A 21,035-nucleotide genomic window follows, 5' to 3' on the forward strand; every position below is an offset into this window, starting at 1 on the left:
CGTACTCATGGTAACAAATACTGCAGTAGTTCAGCGAAATAGTTTGCTCCTGAAAAACGGGTTAAGGAGAAGTACATCCTGCATGTGTTTGTGTGAGGGTGTGTGTCATAGCCCCCTACTAGATTGGGATATTGATTTATAGATATGAGTTCACTAGAAGTACAGTATATATAGTGTATAGAGGATACAACACCAGCTACAAGACGTTGATGTGATCATATATAGATATTAGTATATCAGTAGTGTGTATAGCTATATCTACATATAGATATAGATATAGATATAGATATAGATCGATAGATCGATCGATAGATAGATAGATAGATAGACAGATAGATAGATATTTATAGTGTATAACACCACCTACCAGATCGTGATGTGAGTATATATAGATATGAGAATATAATGTATATACATATATATGGAGTGTATAACACCACCTACCAGACGGTGATGTAGTCGTATATAGATATGAGTACACCAGTATAGTGTGTATATAGAGTGTATAACACCACCTACCAGACGGTGATGTAGTCGTAGATGGGCTCGGTGCTGAGCACGGTGAAGTTGATGTAGATGCCGTGTCCCGGAGGAACCCTGACGCTCCACACACAGTCCTGGAAGTTGGGGTACTCCTCGGGGTGCCCCGGGGAGTAGATGGTCCCGTTCAGGGACGTGATGTTCCCCCCACACAGAGCTGTGGCGGAAAGGACACGCTGAGACCCAGAACAATGGGACGCCGGCCCTTTAAGACGAGCACCCCCCCCCCCGTCGCGTGGAGGGCTCGGAGCTGCAGCTGTACGAGCTGAAGGAGCGACAGACTCTGCGGGGCGTCCGTGGGCGGAGGTGTGTGTGCCATATGATAATATAAATCGCACCGGGCCGCATAATTATTCAGTCATGATGATTCCTCTCACACCTTTTCCCCAAAGCGACCTACAGTGATTCGAGATGGCCTCCCAGCGAGGTGAATGAGTTAAGACGCAGGTGATTAACGAGCGGGGGTTGAAGCCTCTTGCTCAAGGACGCCTGCTAATTGGCTTCATGAAAAAACACTTTATAAAAGTAATAGCCCGCATTTACCGTCATGCGTGCCGCAATGATCCAAATATCGCGCTGCGCGTTGCTAGATATTTCGAACGCTGCCCTTTCTAGGTCTAGTTAATAAGACCATTTACTTCGTTACACGTTTTGAAGGGCTAGGCGTCTGCGCTGTTGCAGGCTGCCTACAGGTCGACTGCAGACATTAGGGTGGGACCCCAGAACCTTTGCGCTGCCCGTTCAGCACCCTAAATGTAAATGGACTGCATTTATAAAGCCCTGTAGAGCGCTTTTATCCAAAGCGCTTTACAATATTGCGTAACATTCACCCATTCACAAAAGCACGCCGGTGTCAGCATGCAATGCAACAGCCAGCTCTTCGGGAGCAGTTAGGGTTAGGTGCCTTGCTCAGGGAAACCTGGGCACTAGCTCAGGAGGTAGATCTACCTCCTGAGCTACTGCTGCACCTAACTCCTAGATCGTAAGTAGTGTTCGTTGTTCTACAGTAGGTAGCCGGTCACAGACCTTCGCAGCGGGGCAGCGGGTGGTTCCAGGTGCGGCTGATCCCGTGCAGGCAGGTGAGCGAGGCCTCCCCGATCAGGGAGTACCCCGGCAGGCACTCGAACGACACCGTCATGCCCACGCTGAAGTCCGTCCCGATCACGATCCCGTTCCGGAAGGGCCGCGGGTCGGGGCAGCTCTGCAGCTGGTAGGCTGGGAACGCAACGGGTAATTTGGGGAAATTTGGGAAAAATTCATTACATTTAAAATGTCAGAAGGTTCTCTACAATCTGTCACCCCGGACATATGAATACACGTTCTATGCAACAATTTGGAAAATAAGGAAGTAATAGCATTAAGGGGCAACATCAAAACCATTTGATGAATAGATTGAAAGACAGAGAGACAGATACATAGAAACACATACAGACAGATCAATGGAAAGATGAGATACTTCATCCTCAAGGGTTAATTGAGGATGAAGAACATAACAACATAAGCACCTAAACAAGGAACTACAATGTTCAAGTGGGCAAATTGTCAGCGTGTCGAAAACGCGTGTTAAAAATAGCACCGAGAATAATTACCCTGGTATGTGATGTGGAAACCCGGCTTGTTTTGCGAGTAATCGCTGTGGAAGAAGAAGCTGGTTTGGTGGGTGGTGCTAAACAGAGACTTGGGGATGATTGGTCCGCTGAACCTGTCAATCACAGAGCCGGTCTCCATGTTGCCACTGCGGATCTCGAGGTAGTCGTGGATCGCTTCTGTGGAGAAGTTGAGGAACTGCAGATGGATCCCTGGAGGAAGACAGCACCAAAATAGAGGAGGATAAATTACAACAACAAAAAGCCAACCAATCTATGAATCTGTTCACTAGCGGGGATCCTCCAGAGGTCAATTATAACTAACATCGATATGATTCACATGCGGCACTTATGATTGGCTCTACTCAACCACCGTATTTCAATCACTAAAAGTTTTCGGAAAAAAGACCCACAAATAACCGGCTGAGCTAGAGACTCCAATGAGTGATTACGTGAACAAACAGAGGAACTAGGAGGGATTGAAAGGGAGAATAATGACATTTATACTAGGCTGAGAGAGGATCCTGATTTGTAGATCGTAGCAATATCATGGTCTACCGCGGGCGCACTTTCTGAGCTGTGTCCGTCAGTCAACAGTCCCCAGAGTGAGAAGAAAAATAACACGAAAAGACGAACAAAAACAACGGAGACAAGGAGGATGAATACAGAGTTTCACCAAGGAGTTTGACAAGTCTTTGAGCGAATACCTCACTTTTAGCTGTCCGTCCCTCTCTAACCTAATCTCTTAACCCATGTCACTGAAAGTGCCGCCCCCTCTCACTTCTTAACCCATTCAAATGAAATTCCTGCCCCCTGTATATCCCCTCTTAAGCCATGTCACCTGAAGTCCCACCAACTCTCTTACCTCTTAACCCATGTCAGTAAAAGTCCAGCCCACTATTTCGCCTCTGAACCCATGTCACTTAAAGACCCACCCCGTCTCTCGCAAATCGGACTGGTGTCGAAAACTAGCATGTATGCTGATACACTTAAAACAATGCATCTGGTTCGTCCAACGAAAACGTCATGTCTGTGTCAGATAAAATCAGTTCCTGACAGAAAGACGACGAGGAGCACGATGGGCACACAGATGGACGTCTGTCCGTCAGGACTAGGAACCTTGAGTGCCCCCTTACCGAAGCCCACCGGTAGGTTGACCGTCCAGGAGCAGTCTAAGCCACTGGGGTAGTTGCCAGGGTAACCGGGACTCAGTATCACTCCGCTGACGTCCGTCATGGAGCCACCGCATTGGGCTGTGTGCATGAACACACACACACACACACACACACACACACACACACACACACACACACACACACACACACACACACACACACACACACACACACACACACACACACAAACATAAACAGAGATGGGGAGAAAGAGAGAGAGAGGTAGAGAGAGTGGAAGAAAGGAAGTGGAATAATTAGCACAGCAGATCAGCAAGAGGTATACTATCTATAATTGACTGACATCATAGCGATCAGCCTCAGCTTCTGTCTGAATCACTCTGGGTACAAACTCGGTCTAAACTAAGGGGGTTGCAGACGCCCGGAGTCCAAGCTGGCCTGGATGCGAGTCACAACCTACCTACTACACTCTAATCTCTTGCTTTCCCCTCCTCTTTCGAAGGAACAAGGAAACGAGGACAAAACCGGGGGAAATGCGGCGAATAATGGCTTTTATCCACTTGTGGATGTGGAACAGGAACATTGGGAAAACCAATTCTGCGGTCCTCCTGGTAAACACCGGCCGGTCGGACTCCACTCGGCCACCGCGGCATTATCGAGCACGCCGGGCAGCGGACGGCGACGCCCCGGGGCCCAGGCTTTTCACTGCTGCTTTCTATTTATTCCTGGGATATGATGGCTCATTTACAACGCTAAAGAGCCCCGCGCCAACCCTGAGAGAACCAGGGTGAAATGTGTCTGAGGGAAAAGGCGGTTTGAATGGCGATGTGCCTCATGTGCTGTTTAATTAAAGGTGATTTTGGAGTGCAGAGTTCTACCTGCATGCATGCATCTCATGTCCCCATCATAACTCAATACTTTTTTATTATGCATAATAAGTGTATTTATGTGTATGAATGTGTATTTAAGTGTGACATGCGAGTGTGTGTGCGTGTGTGTGTGTGTGTGTGGCATCTCTTTGTATGTGTGAGTGTGTATGCTTATGTGTCTGTGTTTCTCAGTATGTGTGTGTGTGCGTGCGTGCGTGCGTGCGTGCGTGCATGCGTGCGTGTGTGCATATGAGTGAATGTGTGTGCACGTTTGTGTGTGTCCGTGCGTATGTGCACATGTGTCCGTGTTCCTGTGTGTGTGTGTACTGTGCGCGCGCGTGTGTGTGTGTGTGTGTGTGTGTGTGTGTGTGTGTGCGTGCGTGCGTGCGTGCGTGCGTGTGTGTGTCTACCTACCAATACACAGCGGTACTGGGTAGTTCCATCTCCTCACAGGTCCTGGCATGCAGGTGATGTGGGCGTGGCCCTAACAGACAAAAACACACCGACACACCTTTAGACTCGTGACCGTCTGCATCCTCAGGATCCCTTTCCATCATACACACTCCTTTAGATATAAATGACCAAAGAGATTTTATGCTGTACACATTATGAATGCATGTGAGAGAGCCGGTTGGAGAGCCCATATCAATCACAGCACAAGGCCAATGGAATAGGATTTATATTCCTAGGAGTCAAGTGCAGAACAGGAGCTAATGGGACAGGTGGTACAATCGTTCTACCAAAGCATAAAGGTCATGTTTCATTGTACACTTTTACATTAGCTTAGACTAGTTTATTCGTTATGTTCAGTCGAATGGATTTCAGTCTATCCTAGTCTAATCTTAGTTTGTTAGTCTAGTCTTGTCTGGTCTACTGAAGTCCAGTCTACTTCAGTCTGCTCCAGCCTCCAGTCTAGTACAGACTAGCCTAGTCTTGTGTAGTTTAGTCTTGTTCAGCATAGTCTAGTCCAGTCTAGTCTACTGAAGTCTAGTCTGGTCGATTTAAATCCAGTCTATAGTAGTAGCTTCCAGCCTCACGTACTCCAGTCTGCCCCAGCTTTGCCTAGTCTAATACAGACAAGTCTTATACAGACTAGTCTAATGACAAGTCTAATACAGACTAGTCTAATCCAGCCTTGCCCAGTACAGCCTAGGTTAGCCAAGCCTAATCTAGTCTAGTCTTGTTGAGGATGGTCTAGTTTATGCCTTCACGGTGCAGTGTCTCACCTGAAGGGAGTATCCGTGTTCGCAGGAGAACTGCACCACGTCCCCAACCATGTGGCGTTCCCCGTGGCGGACCCCATAGTTGGGGGTCTGGGGCTCAGGGCAGGTCTCCAGGCCGATGGCTGGGGGGAGGTCAGAGGGTCAACAACACACACCATGACACACACACACACACACACACACAGGGTCAGAGCACACACACACATACAACGCTCCCTGCAAATCGTCCACGGGGACGGGAGAGAGAGACGTGCCGACAGGACGTGGTCTGAGGATCGTCTATTCCAACCAGCAGAGGCTAAAGTAAAGAGGTGTGTTTCATGGGGCCGTTAATACATTTTTTAACAGCGTCTTAAAACACACTCTTTAGTTGAGCTTCCGCCTAAATCATTCGGTGCGTGATTGTCTTTGTTTGTTTGTACCTCTCAGGTATACCTCTGGGCTCATTGTTTATTGTGCCTTTAAACAAAATAATTGTTCCTGCTGCGTTTCCTCTCTTTTTAAGCGACTTTAATTGCTTCTGCAAAAAAAAATCATCTCTGTGATTCCGATTGTTCCCCGTGATTTCAAACTAATTTCCTGCTGCGGTCGGTTCCCTCGTTACACACTTTTGTAGCGCTGTTATCAACCGAAACCCGCTCTGTCAATAAAGTTGAATTGCATTCAATTCTTTGCGTTTGTGTCTCTGAACAACACGGGACAGGGGGGCTGCAGAGGTGGGACGGGGGGACGGGGGGGGGGACGGGCAGGTACCGGTGTACTCCAGGTGGAAGCCGGCGGCAGACACGCTGATGTCAGAGCTGAAGCTCAGGTAGAGGTTGTTGGACGTGCTGTTGAGCAGAGGAGGGATGGTGGTGCCTGGGCCGGAGAGGAGGGAGGAGGGGGAGAGAGGGGAGGAGAGGGGAGAGGAGGGGGGAGAGAGGGGAGGAGAGGAGGGAGGAGGGGGAGAGAGGGGAGGAGAGGAGAGAGGAGGGGGGGGAGAGGGGAGGAGAGGAGAGAGGAGGGGGGGGAGAGGGGAGGAGAGGAGGGAGGAGGGGGGAGAGAGGGGAGGAGAGGAGAGAGGAGGGGGGAGAGGGGGGAGGAGAGGAGGGAGGAGGGGGGAGAGAGGGGAGGAGAGGGGAGAGGAGGGGGGGGAGAGGGGAGGAGTGGAGGGAGGAGGGGGGAGAGGGGGGAGGAGAGGAGGGAGGAGGGGGGAGAGAGGGGAGGAGAGGAGAGAGGAGGGGGGAGAGATGGGAGGCCAGAGGAAAGGCAAAAGAAGGAGAGGGAGAGGAAAGAGAGGAAGAGGAAGGAAGAACGATAGACAGAGAGGAAGAAAGAACGATCAACAGAAAGGGAGGACGAGAGACAAGTCAGGAAGAATGATAGAAAGGAAGGAGATACAGAAAGGGAGAACGAAAGAAAGAGAGGAAGGAAGGAAAGGGAGAACGAAAGCAAGAGAGGAAGGAAGGAAAGGGAGAACGAAAGAAAGAGAGGAAGGAAGGAAAGGGAGAACGAAAGAAAGAGAGGAAGGAAGGAAAGGGAGAACGAAAGCAAGAAGGAACAAGAGACGGAAAGGGAGTTGAGAAAAGAAACAAGAGAAAGGAGGGAGAGAAGAAATGGGAGAAAGTTATTCCAAAATATTGTATGAAAGGTATATAAAAGTATGCAAGAAAAAAAAGAAAGCATGGTTATCGTTACATTTGTTTTCCAAGTTATCACAAATCAGTTTTCTGTCGCTTCTCCTTCTTCGTCAACGTAATAAAAGTGCACTCTGCCGTCAATACATCCTGGCACACCGGGCGTCCAGCGCATGAGTCACAAAGTGCAGAGTGTATCGGCAGCTTTTAACGCCACCAACAGCACCTCCGCCATCGCCATCGTCGTCATCCTCCGAGGACGAAGACCATGAGTGACAGCAGGGCCCTCGCTGGCCGTTACCCCGTGTGATGAAACATCAGACCCCCCACTTCCACAAGCCCTTTATCAGCGAGAGCCCCCCGCTGTTTTCCCATAAACCTCCCTGGCAGTGAGCGATGCACTGGTGATCTCCTCCACGGAGGTGGTTGCCATGTGCCGTGTGAATTCGTACTTTTGTTGTGTGACTGCCGTCGGTTGGGATTATGTAACTGGCCGGGATGGATACTCTGTGTTCCCGGGGCGATGTCAGGACCTGACGCGTTGTTATTCATTTCCTCACTCTCATTATTCCGTTTTTTGCATTGTGGTTCCATTGGCTCCATATGAATGGGCTTTGTTTATTCTCCACATGTTGTTTGGAATTTAATTACTTTTTCTTATGTGTGTGCGTTTTTAACATCGAGAGGACACCTGGTGAAGATTACCGAAGATATTTCTATAAAAGCGTGTGTCATTTTTGGACTTAATGATGACGTTTTGTGTGTGCCATTTGAACACTGTGGGCTTCACGATTAAGTCAGGTGAACATATGAATATGCGTGGGAGTTCTTTTGGACATTTTTTTACAGGTACAACCGCCTGGAAGAGAACCATTTACCGGAGTCTCCATACAGCGTCCCTGCTGCGTGTCTGGCACTGAATCTGTTTCTATGTCTGTGTGCACGGGTTTGTGTGTATGTGTATCTGTGTGTGTCTGTATTTGTGTCTGTGTGTGTGGGTGTGTATCAGTGCGTGTGACCATAGGTGTCTGTGTGTGTATGTGTGTGTCTGTGTGTGTATGTGTGTGTGTGTGTGTGTGTGTATGTGTGTGTGTTAGTGGGCATGCGCTCATGTGTGTGTGTGTGTGTGTGTGTGTGTGTGTGTGTGCGTGCGTGTGACCATGGCTGTGTGTGTGTGTGTGTGTGTGTGTGTGTGTGTGTGTGTGTGTGTGTGTGTGTGTGTGTGTGTGTGTGTGTGTGTGTTTTTGTGTGTGCGTTCATGGGCGTGTGTGTGTGGCCATGCTTTGCGGGCAGATGTCAGTGGGTGTGTGTGGCTGCTCGCCTGCTGAGAAAGCCCCGTTAAACTGTTCCACCGCTAATTGTGCTCTCCCATCAACAGGTTAACAGCTCAGTAGGGGGCATCATGACCCACAGCGGTAAAACTCCCATCAGAAACATAAGCAGCGACGATGGGAAAGTAGCACAGACGATGTTGAGCGATGATTATTGAGATCAATGTGACTGGTGGCCAGAATATTGAAATATGATTCCATGTATTATTAATATAAACAATTTCGGTGCTGATATCGTCCTGCCTGAAATTGAGTGAAATCCCAGACGAGACGTAATTCATGAATTATAAAACGTGCGAGTAATTGCAACTGCAATTTCACAAGTTCCATTTTGTAACCGGTGTAATCCCCACTTATTTATTGATTTATTGATCCATCTATTAGTATGTTTTTCTGGGTTACCGGAGTAGCTTCCTAGCCGCGGCGCGTGGTTGTCGGCACCGTCGTAGAAGTCCAGCGAGTCCCAATTGTGCTCCGTAGCGAAGCTCACCACCTGGATCTGAGAGGGTACAGGACCTTTACACAACGGTTGGACTTATTCCACGTCATGCTGGACATATCCTTCCTGTTATGCTAAGCTCATATGCAAGTGAAGGTATGCTAGGCTATGTCATCTTAATATTATGCTCGGAGTTTTCCAGACTTGTGAAGGTACATTATGTAATTCCCAGTATTGTTACGTTCACGTTTGTTGTGATTTGCCAGTGTTATGGCCATGTTATGATTATCTAATGCTATGCTAAACTATGCTCAAGCGATGTTATGCTCATTTTATTCTATGCTATGCTATGATCGTGGTTAATTATGTCCACAGCTTTTCACTAAAGTAAAGAAGAAAAAGAATACATCAAAACAACAGCCCAAAGCTTGTTTTAGAGTCTGGCATTGGACTGAAGTTTGGATGAGTTCAAGACAATTATAAACAGACAAACACAGGTTTGGTTGGGTAGATCACACATACTATAGCCTGGAGCTAATGAACATAACCAAGCAAGTTATCACTGAGCAGGATGAATGGGATATTATCTCGACTGAAGAGCCAACTGAACACAATACTGGGACCAAGCACTGCTCTTTGTGCAGCCAATTCGAAAGCTACTTATTATTTCTCATCTCAGAAGAAATGTGAAAAATGTATTAGGTCATTGATAAAAATCAATGGATAGATCTGGACACAGATCCCTTATAGATTGCAATGTTCCTTTTGTGCATCTGCTTTTATTTCTTAATTAAAAACTTACTGAAGGCTACACTAGAGGAAATACTACTCAACACTTACTACTATTTAACAATCTGTGTTTTAGCCGAATCATTTACCCAAGTCGACTTTACTGCTCATTACGGAGCAGGTTGGGGTTTAGAGCCTTCTACTCACGAACCCAGAACCTTTCATCTGGGCGTCACAATCCTAATACTACACTACCCTGCCGCTTACTAATAGGCCTACTACCGTTACCCAGCCATCCATCCATTCATCTGTGCATCCACGACTCCTCCACCAGCCAGGGGGGAGGTGTAGCTGGGAGTTACCTGTATGCCAGCCCCTTCGGGCACAGACACCTTCCACACACAGTTCTGGTTGTTGTCGTAGGGCTCTGGGTAGCCCGGGGACAGGATAGTCCCCCGACGCAGCGCCAACACACCTCCACACGGGACTAGAGAGAGTGGGGCATAGAGACGGAGAGAGGGAGTGGGGAGGGAGGGAGAGAGCAAGAGAGAGAGAGAGAGTGTGTCACATAGTTACATCACAAGTCACTCACCACCATCAAGAGCGTACGGAGACAAGGGTCCTCTAGAGGCAGGCCTTCCCCCACTAGCAAAGTTTTCAAGCTGGGTACGACAAACTCTCTTCCCCCTGAAGACCGCCAGACCTTTCCCCACTAGGATAGTGTTCAACCTGGGTATGACTAACACTCTTCCCCCTGAAGACAGCCAGACCTTTCCCCACTAGGATAGTGTTCAACCTGGGTACGACAAACTCTCTTCCCCCTGAAGACCGCCAGACCTTTCCCCACAAGAATAGTGTTCAACTTGGGTACGACTTACACAATCCCCCCTGGAAACTGCAGGCTTTTCCCCACTGGAATAGTGTTCAACCCGGGTACGACGAACACCACATCGTACTCTGATACGGCCGACATTGCCCTCCTATTAATGGCTCCGTTAGTGGGTTTAATGATGGGTGTTCATCAGCTCTCGATGCTGCCGCCCCGTGTAAAAGGAGGTCACCACCTGCTGTAAATCCATCCCCCCGGATCAATGACAGCATCAGCACCAATGTAGGGAATATTGAGAGGTCGTAGATAGAGGGAAGTGATCAAAACTCACCGTGTGCACTGACTTCACTCGGAGCGTTTATGAAGTAAGCTCGATCGTCAAGCCTCAAAGAAGCGAGAGCCGTCTATTTGTCTGGCTTAATTTTTATATACCAGAACAACCCCGGGTTTTGATTAACACTTCAATCAGCTTGTGTGTACCGGCTGTCCTGCAGTCCCTGCCTCGTCAACCTCTGACCGGGCCGTTGATTGTTTTATCTTTCTTTGTGGACAACCACAACTACGTTCACACTGCTGTTGTGTGCTCTGTCCAAAGAGGCGACCCTTTGATGTAATCCCCGCCACCATTTCCACACCAAGAGGTCCAGTCACAAGCCCCATCCTTCTGTCCATTATTAATGGACTCACCTCTAGGCTGCATCCCTGAATATCTTTAAGACACCAAGTGTCCAACCGCTCCTCCAAAAACCTTTGATGAATAAAACTAAAGTCTAACTTAGCCCCCACACACTCCCTCCTGAAGGCAGACGGACAGCGCTCTCTTCCCTGAGCCTCTCCCCGGTGCGTGTGTGAGTGTGACTCACCGACGCAGGTGGGCAGCGTGTCGTTCCACTGGGCCAGGTTCTCGGGCACGCTCTCGCAGCGAATGGCGCTGGAGCCGTGCAGCACGTAGCCGGGGTTGCACTCGAACTGGACCGCCGAGCCCGCCGCAAAGTCGTTGCCCAGGCGCCGGCCGAAGCGGGGCTCGGGCACCGAGCTGCACTGGGTGGAGCTGGTCCGCGGCACGGCTGCGGGGAGGCGGGTGGAGGGTGGAGGGTGGAGGGTGGAGGGGAGGGTGGAGGAAGGAGAGGATGTGGATGAGAGAGGGGTCGGGGTGTTCAGAGGAGGGGGTCCACTTTTCTGCTAGTAAATTGTAGAATGGTGACTTGTAATAATCCACTTTATAAAATGACTTACCCTATGCACAAGAAATGTACAGGTTTTATTTTTCATACAATGTCTATAAAATAAAAAATATGTCACTTTTTATAATTGCTCTCGTCACAATTGTCTGCTCCTGGGACTGGGAAGTGAGGTTGAACGCAACCAAAGTTGGAGGAGCTTCATTTGGGAGCGGTTTAGTAGCTTCACTTTCTAGATTATTTTAAATAGAGCACAGCTGGCTTGTGGACGAGTGTACCGACAAGCCAGGGTCCTCCAGCTGTCAATAGTGATATGTGTGCACTGGGGCCTGCCCGGATTTTATATGCGTGTTTAGAAGTCTTTTTTGGTGTTTTAATATAAGAGAAGATATCACTTGATTTATCCCAGGGGAAATTGTTGCACATCAGTTGCAGTACAAAGTAGGAAAAGAGCAATGGCATAAATGCAAACATGTAAATAAACAAATATTACAATAGTACAAAAGGTACCAGTCGGTACCAGTTGTCCTGACCTTGGTACACGAAGTGGAACCCTTTGGCGGTGTCCGGGCCCACCGTGGTGAACTTGATGGTGATCTGGTTCCCAGTGCTCAGGGGAAGAGACTCACCTGGGAGGAGGAGAGAGGAGGAAACACAAGGGAAACAGTGCCATCGGTCAAGAACTGTACCCTTACATCTGATGGAATATTCATGCCTCTGTCATGCATCTATCCATCCATCTGTTCATCTACTCATTCATTTATCCGTCCATCTGTGCATTAATTAATCTATGTATCATCCATCCATCCATTAATCTATCCATCAATCCATCCATTCATTCATTCATTCAACCAACCATATATTAATCCATCCATTCCTTATACTATCTATCATCCATTCTTTCAATCGTTCATTCGTTAATCTATCCTTAAATCGATCCAATCATTCGCCTATCCAGCCATCAACGCATCCATCGCTCACCATCCACCTCTCATCACCATCCATCCATCAGTCCTTGCACACATTCATCCATCTCACCAGAGTGGGAGCCAGACAGAGAGGACAGCAGGGTGTTCTGCTGGGACGTCCCGTCGTAGATATCCACCACGTCGTTCAGGGACGTCTGGAACATCACAAACTGGCCAAAGAGAACTGGAGAGAGCGAGGAGAGAGCGAGACAAAGGAAGTAAAGGAGCGATACTCTACCGCCGCATGTGCAATTAACACCATTAATAATTATTCACTTCCAATGTTCATAGCTATCGTTAAAATGACAGAGCTCGATTTAAACTGTGGGTGTCTTCGTTTTAATTGGAAATTGTACCTTCTGTGTGAAACTCTTTTGAAGTCAAACATTGGCACAAAATTATAAAACGATGAAACTTTAGGGAAAGTGGGGGAGAAGAAAAGAGAACGCCGGATCATGCTAACGGGAAGCTCCTTAGACTGGTAGGACCTAAGAAATATTAGCCTGTTTTACAAGCAACGCTAACGCTTCAACGCACAAAGCCTGGTTGTTTGATGGCCGACAACGCCGCCCCATGTAATATTTAAACCTGAATTCTTATGAGCACGGTTGACTTCACCCGTGTAGCTCTAATAAACCTTGTGGTCCTGAGGATTGATCCACACGTTTTCTGTAAATATTTCCCTTCTGCTCTTAGGAATTGTTACGTCCCTTCTGATGCAATTTTGAAAACAATACAAGAGAGGCTCAATCAATGGAGGGGAACATCATGAAAAGTGTGTGTTTCTCGGCGGGCCGTGAGAGAGGAGTGTGCACTTTAGGATGAATAAAATACTGTTCAGACAGGTCAGCTCTGCTGGGATTAAGTGTCTTTCTAAAGAGGGCCCTAAGCAGGAGGGATTGCTTGCACACTGAGCGTGTTAGTGTGCGCATGTGTGTGTGTGTCTGAGCATTTGTGTGTGTGTGTGTGTGATAAGTGAGGAGCAGTTTCTACCGGGGGGCAGAGACGCAGACGGATGCTATTCTGCGTGTCAGCAGAAATTGTTAAAAGCATTCCTCATGTATAAACTTTAAGGAATCTGAAGGCAAGTGATTTGACTCTGTGCAGTCTATTCTGCTGGTAGAGTCAACACGAGGGACACACACACACACACACACACACACACACACATGCCGTCACGGACGCCGACACACATGCACACGCATACACGCACAGATACGGATGGACATGCAAGCATGCACCAATACACACATACTCTCACATGCGTACTCACAGAGAGGCACATAGGTGCATGCACACACATACACACACACACACACACACACAAACACACACACACTATGCAGAGTTCGCTTGCCAGGCATTAGCTGACACACCGATAAAACATTGCAGTCGATTTCCCTGACAGACACACACACGCACATTGATATAATGCACATTGATATAATGCGTGCACACACACGCACGCGCACGCACGCACGCACGCACGCACGCACACACACACACACACACACACACACACACACACACACACACACACACACACACACACACACACACACACACACACACACACACACACACACACACACACACACACACACACAATGTGGACTTAAAAGGTGCATGAAAAACCGAAACACGTATGAGAGACCAGGATAAGAACACAAAACCATGAGATCAAAGCGAGGTGGCAGTATATTGGCCCTCTTCCTCTCTCTCTCTTCCTCTCCCTCCCTCTGTACTGGAAAGGTTCATAAATGATTGATACGTGACATTGTGTACGACTATGGATTACATCGTTGGAAAGTCGCAGCGCTGGGGCACTGCAGTCTTGTTCCCAGCGTGTGTGTGTGTGTGTGTGTGTGTGTGTGTGTGTGTGTGTGTGTGTGTGTGTGTGTGTGTGTGTGTGTACGTGTGTGTGTGTGTGTACGTGCGTGTGCGTGCTTACTGCTTTTCATTATGGTCGTGAACCTGTAAGCCTCACCAGGCTCTAACTCCCCTCTGACACGTTAAAAATCTCTGACACAGATTCAAACAGACGGGCACATTTGATTGCCTGACAGATTTGAAGCGACGGCTGATTGGCTAGAAAGGGAACCCTGATGGTTTATTCATCATCCAATCACGCTCATTGACATTTCATGGGAAAAGTAAGTTTGCTAAAACCTTTGAATGCAAAAAACGCCATTGTGGAGTTCTTTATATGTGCGCACCAATTTGTCTCATCAACCACTAATTTAGGCAAAATACTAATAGCTTTATCGCTTTGTATTGCTAAACTTTATATTAGTATTGGTTTCCTTTGAGCAGGCATAATGAGTCCTCATTCATTGTCGGCCTGACAGAGGTGAATTACTCTCCGTGGTGTCGCTAACCCAAATATATTCCGATAATCAGTATTCACTACCTCAAAGGCGATGAGAGAATTCCATTTTGTCAAAGTGACACATTGTCGGAACTTCTCCTTCTACAATATTCATGCCGTCAACCCCCCGTTCTATATTACCAGCGGCGATCATGATGATCACAGGCTCATTCCGGGTCGTCATGGCGATTAGAAAAGAGCCACCGGGATCCAATAACTGATCAGGAATTGGAAATAGTTAATACATCATCTGATAGATCCCCTGCAGCCTTTCATTTCAGGCTTTCCCGGTGGACTCCTGTGTGTTGGGGGCCCCAAGGAAGCAGAGGAGTCCTTGGGAATCGAAAATTAGAAATGAAATATTTAATTTCATTATTCATCATTTCTACCCGAATGGCAGTTTGGCACACGGCTACACGTAGCTATATCTAATGAAAAAAAGTCTCTCTCTAGGAGGGAGTTCTGTATTGTAGACTAATGGAATTAATACAGAGCCACTTTATTGATTACACAATAACAGAATGATAGAAAGTCTTACGGGGGGTGGGGGGGGGGGTGCTTTGATCGATGAAGGTTTTTTTCGCCCGGCGCTGCCGGAATTACAGACAACTGCTGGATGCCGCAATAAATCAGAGTAAACGCTGCCACACATCTTCAGAGAAGGTGGTCTCCTTTGTGCAGAGGTCCGTCAAAAGAGGCTCCGCCGTCTAACGTATGCCCCGGGTTAAGACCACCGGAGGCTGCTATAGTGTGTGTGTGTGTTTGTGTGCTTGTGTGTGAGGAGGCGAAGGAGTGATGTCTATGTATGTGTGTATGTGAGTGTGCTCTGCATGCATGTGTTGCTTGTGCATGTGTGTGTGCATGTGTGTGTGTGTGTGTGCAATGCATGTATGTGTGTGTGTATGCGCGCACACGCGTGTGTGTGTGTGTGTGTGTGTGTGTGTGTGTGTGTGTGTGTGTGTGTCTGTGTGCGCGCGCGCGCATGTGCGTGTGTGTAAGGCCATACCGAACTCCCGGGGGACGGAGATGGAGTAGACGCAGGCGTGTCCGGCTGTGTAGTTACGGGGAAAGTTGGGCGAGAGAACAGTTCCCTCTGATCCTGTAGAGCGACTGCCGCAGGGCGCTGGACACACACACACACACACACACACACACACACACACACACACACACACACACACACACACACACACACACACACACACACACACACACACACACACACACACGCACAAAAATCTATACACACTGGGAGTACTGAAATTCTATGATTTATCATGCCACACACTGTAATGCAACAACACTATAATGTCTCTGTCTCTCTCTGTGTGTGTGTGTGTGTGTGTGTGTGTGTGTGTGTGTGTGTGTGTGTGTGTGTGTGTACTATAGGTGTAGTGTGAGATTACTTCCACAGTGGAGGAGCTAATCATAGGTTCTCCTCACTGACGGGCTGTCTCCCGTTGTTTATGTACCTGTATTGTTACTGCGATGAAAAGGTTAGGCCCCACCTCATTCCTCTAGGTTTTTTCATGCGTTGTCTGTGCTTTTGTGTGTGTATGACGTGTGTATTTGTGTGGCTGTTCCTATGCGTGCGTGTGTGTGTGTGTGTCTTTGTGTGTATGTCTTTTTGTGTTTGTATTTGTGTGTGGTTGTAAGTAACTGTTTGTGTGTACAGTATGTGTATGTGTGTGTGTATTTGTGTGCGTGTGTGTGTGTGCGTTTACCTTGACAACTGGGTAAGGCCCTGTTCCACCCCGGCCTTCCGTCGTCTCCCATGCTGCAGGTGAGGGTGGAATAACCCTAACAGAAAGAGGGAAAACACTGTGTTTAATACGAACATCGATCATCACAACCTCCTCTCTCATGTACCATTATGGCCCGCAATCAGGGGAAAATACAAAGCCAGAAAATGTCCACCGCTGCTTTTCAAAATTACTCTGAAAAAGACAATTCAGCGATTTCCTTTAACCTCATTTCCATGTTTCAGAATGCATTTTACTCAATGTTAAGTGCATTGCCATGTCCTGCTGTTCTGAACAAGTCCAGCTGAGATTCATTTCGTTTTTACAAGGCCTTACTGGGTCCTCATAGTGCTGAAGAGTTTACAATGGGGCGTGTCACTGTATTGAGCATTGCGAAAGTTATCGAAATGATTGAATTCTACCTCTTTATGATGCAAGTATGATGCAAAAGGATGCAAACGTCAAACTTTTTATGTATGCATAGATATAGTTACACAGTGGAAGGTGACAAAATAATATCTAATAATATGGACGGGGACAGCCGTCATCCATGGACGGTCCTCATATAGCTGTTTATTTTGAAACTGTGTGTGTTGCTTTACAGACCCTTTTCAGAGAGGACAAACACGGGTGTCACACATTTCACCAAAATGGGTCCACTCCTTCTATGTACCAGGTTACGGGTCGGTGACTACACTGGTTAACATAAGTCTTAACTAAACTAGTGAAAAGATCAATGTACCAGGGCACGAGTCGGTGACTACACTAGTGAACATAAGTCTTAACTAAACTAGTGAAAGGATGTCCCTAAATGTTCAATAACTCAGTTAAATCTCTTTAAGAAGACCTAGGATGTGTGATTGAAGCCGACTGAGAGTAAATTTACTACACATACAGAGTAAAACGACCTACAGTAAGTGCATTCAGCAATGAAGATATACCCCAAAAAGCACAAGAATAATTCAAGTGTATACAAATGCTTTTAGGTTCCCGAAAATAGAAACAAGAGTTAGAGTGAATTTGTATTGTAGTCTTCTTTTGTACCTGTAAGATGTAGCCAGCTTCACAGTAGAAGGTCACCGTGGAGCCCAGTTTATAATCTGAACCAAGTCTGGTGCCGTTCAGCACCACGCCAGGGTCAAAGCAAGACTCCCTCAACTTGGCTGGGGGGGGGGGGGGGGTAGAGTCAGAGAGAGAGAGAGAGAGAGAGAGAGAGAGCGAGCGAGAGCGACAGCGAGAGAGAGAGAGAGCGAGCGAGAGCGAGAGAGAGAGAGAGAGAGAGAGAGAGAGAGTGCGAGAGAGAGCGCGAGAGCGAGCGAGAGAGAGAGAGAGAGAGAGAGAGAGAGAGAGAGAGAGCGAGATCATCGGAGGAGAAGGTTAAACAGGAAGTCATGCATAATAAAACGAGGGCGATTTTAATAATAAATATCTCTTCTGAACCATAATCAATGAGGCAGCAGACATTAACTCGGCCTTTCTAATAGTCTACTTGACTTAGCTGTCCTTAGCAGGAAGAGATGGCACCCACCCAGGGTAACCCCCCGCCCCCCCCCCCCCCCCCCCCCCTGACAGCCCCCTAACCCAAGAGCTTTATATGGTCCGTGAACTGTGAAAATTAAGACTTTGGCCCGATGCCAAACGACTTTTCTTGTCACACAGTTTCAAATGCTGACTTTTTTTTTTTTCGTTTTTTTGGATGGGGGTGGGGAGGGGGGGGTGGTACTCTGCGAGAGCAGTAAACTGCTGATGTCAAGCGGTGTATTTAATAACGCACATTTACAACCAGAGAATCGGCTTACTTTCCCCCCCGGTCGCATTTAAACTTCATCGAGGCGGCTAATGCGTAGGATATATACAATGAACAAAGAGGGTCGTGTCCGACTTCCAAAGAGTAGTCATTAGTTGAATAAAGTGAAAAAGGAGGGCTTACCATACCAAGGAATACATTATCTCAAATATGCCTATTGTATGGCACACACGCCACTACTGCTGATGGAGCAGGTTTATTATTTCAATGCTTAAACCTTTTGTTTTGTAATAGCATCATTTCAGTCACACTGTTTCTGCAAAAACTATAAAGAAATTACTCTCAATTGTGTCCTTTACGCTGAAGAGGGAAATACGTGTAAAAGATATTTGTAAATTATTTTGCCCGAGTGACAAGCACATAAATGCTCATTTATACCTCAAGGATCTTTCAAGCTGGGCGATAAGCACACTGTAGTGTCGATTCATAATGGCTGTGCACGGTATCTGTTTGTGTCATTGTTGTATGATTGCCTGTTAAGGAAAATTACTTGCCACAATTTCCCATCAAATAACAATTTGGATATATTTCATTTTCTCGGGGGCTCTCACTTTAACGTGATTTGAACCAGCTGCTATGTTGACACTGATTTGAACGGGTAAAGTCAAGCTGCCTTGTAACTGGCTGGTTCAAATGTTATGGTTGAAGATGATTGGTGCGAGTGAGTTTTGACATCGCAGCTGGCTGCCTTGTCAATCAATCAACTGGTGAGACTTAAAGTCAAGTAACATGGCAACAAAGCAAACATCCCTCTCGGTAATTGAGCATACACAGCCCTCTTTAGAGTCGCAACTGAGTCGTTTAGCAGATGCTTAAATCCAGAGGGACAACGGTGAATCTCAGACACATTAGCGCCTCTAGGGGTGTGACACCTCACATCAACAACCCCCATAATGCTTTGGGTTCGAAGCCAGAGACTTCTGGCTGAGGAAAATAAGAAAAAGACACAACCAAAAGACCTGGCCCTACTTCTTACGAATACAAATCTGAGCTCAGAAATAAAGAAATGAATAAAAACGAACCAGATGCAAAAAAACGATCTGCGCTTAAGTGTAAAATGGCGGTTTTGCCAATGCCACCCGGCGCGCCCTCACCTTTGTATTCGAGGTGGAAGCCGGTGTAGGAGACAGAGCCGTCGCTGCGGAACGCTAAATGCATGGTGTTGGAACTGCTCTCGATGCGCTCCGGCAGCTTGCTGTCTTGGAAACTACCAATTAGAGGACTGTTGCTATCCGGCCCGTCATAGATGTACAGGAAGTCATAGTTAGGCTCGATGCTGAAGCTGGAGGAGCAGACGAAGAGGAAGAAGAAGAGGAAGGTTACAAATGTGGGAACAGCAGGCAGGTAGAGAGAAATAAGTAGGGGAGGAAGACACAGCTAAAAGACTGCGTTCACCACTCTGCACGGTCTACTTTCTCCATATCAAAAAAAGTGCGTCATTGAGCATGGAGAGCTTAATGCTACTGCAAGCCCACCGGGGCAGTAAGTGCTTGAAGTGGAGACGAAAAATAGATTTAGCAGAATATAACTTTTAGCAGAATAATACCACGGTCCAAAATAGTTCCTTTAGCGAGTAGGCCTCGATGTAATGACGGCCACTTCCATCCGTCCAATTTCCAGCGGGTCTTCCAGCTGAAAGCTGCCGGCCCTGATCAGAGTTGCATTACGCTTCCGTCGCTTTCAACCGCCGTCTCGGATTTGAAGGGGCGTACTTCTCATACCGAACACACTGGCCACTGGAGAGGATCAAAGTAAGACCCCCCCCCCCCACCCCCCCTGAATGGGGAAGGGAATGGCTCTTCTCTACTCTATCTCACACACATTAGGGAAGCGCGAGGCCATCATCGCTTTCTGGGCGTGAAGATCTTCACAGCCCCCCCGGACTCGTAGGTTTTTTAGTGCATAATATTCCTCTCGCAGCTCTTTAACCGCTTCTGCCGGTTATATCCGGTTTGGACACAGACTGTGTGAATTACGACCATACTAAGCTGTTTGATTATGGCCACGAATCATTTGGCATGATTTATAACCTTCAAAATACATTTGAATCAGATATGCAGGGGTAAGGGGGTGTTTGTTGAGGGCCGACAGAACAGTGGTTTGTTACCTGATGAAAGCCAGCGACAGAACGTAGTCTTGGTTGACGGTTATCAGCCAATCACAGTCCTTGGAGTGCGGGTAGGGGTTGGGGAAGTTGGGGGACAGTATGAAGCCACTAGACCCGGTGAGGTTCCCTCCGCATGGAGCTGTGTGTTCAGGGAGGAGAAGAGAACGGAGGGGTTAAGACAGGATGACTGAAAACAAATGAAACAAACTGTTCTTCTCTGTTCAAATGTGTAGATATTGTGTGCAATTGTTTAGTTAATTTAAAGTTAACTATGCAGAGCAAGATTGTAGGTAATTATCAACTATATGTAAGTGCATTTTATTTGTACATTTCTCAATTGTCCCAAAGTTCAACTTATTGCTCGGAAAAGTGCACATCAACTTTAATTTTCACCTCAGTCAATGTTAAACTTCGGAGGGCATTTGTCCTTTTCGCAGCCGAAACGCATGCATACACATTGCAGCAAAGCACAGTGTGAATGTGTGCGAGTTCCTAAGACTGATAAGACAATGTAAACCAAGTGTACGGCATTATATATTCCCCCCGCTCTACAGGAATAGCACTGGA

The 21,035-nt window shown here is 47.3% G+C and overlaps 1 protein-coding gene across 1 annotated transcript in view; it reads right to left on the reverse strand.

The window, feature by feature from the left end:
* The window catches only part of LOC130376229 (CUB and sushi domain-containing protein 3-like), a 387,391-nt gene that overhangs the window by 48,449 nt on the left and 317,907 nt on the right, over positions 1-21,035 (reverse strand). The window contains exons 31-47 of the mRNA XM_056583449.1: positions 20,469-20,607; positions 19,456-19,643; positions 17,599-17,717; positions 16,537-16,612; positions 15,819-15,935; positions 12,515-12,628; positions 12,010-12,105; positions 11,159-11,362; positions 9,829-9,953; positions 8,701-8,797; positions 6,105-6,209; positions 5,355-5,473; positions 4,543-4,612; positions 3,263-3,379; positions 2,130-2,339; positions 1,567-1,755; positions 520-697 (exon numbers count right to left, since the gene is read on the reverse strand). Coding sequence (XP_056439424.1) covers positions 520-697; positions 1,567-1,755; positions 2,130-2,339; positions 3,263-3,379; positions 4,543-4,612; positions 5,355-5,473; positions 6,105-6,209; positions 8,701-8,797; positions 9,829-9,953; positions 11,159-11,362; positions 12,010-12,105; positions 12,515-12,628; positions 15,819-15,935; positions 16,537-16,612; positions 17,599-17,717; positions 19,456-19,643; positions 20,469-20,607 — 2,263 coding nt within the window. The remainder of the gene's footprint in view (positions 1-519; positions 698-1,566; positions 1,756-2,129; positions 2,340-3,262; positions 3,380-4,542; positions 4,613-5,354; positions 5,474-6,104; positions 6,210-8,700; positions 8,798-9,828; positions 9,954-11,158; positions 11,363-12,009; positions 12,106-12,514; positions 12,629-15,818; positions 15,936-16,536; positions 16,613-17,598; positions 17,718-19,455; positions 19,644-20,468; positions 20,608-21,035) is intronic.

This window comes from Gadus chalcogrammus, chromosome 22 (assembly GCF_026213295.1).
Source record: "Gadus chalcogrammus isolate NIFS_2021 chromosome 22, NIFS_Gcha_1.0, whole genome shotgun sequence".
Taxonomy (NCBI): Eukaryota; Metazoa; Chordata; class Actinopteri; order Gadiformes; family Gadidae; genus Gadus; species Gadus chalcogrammus.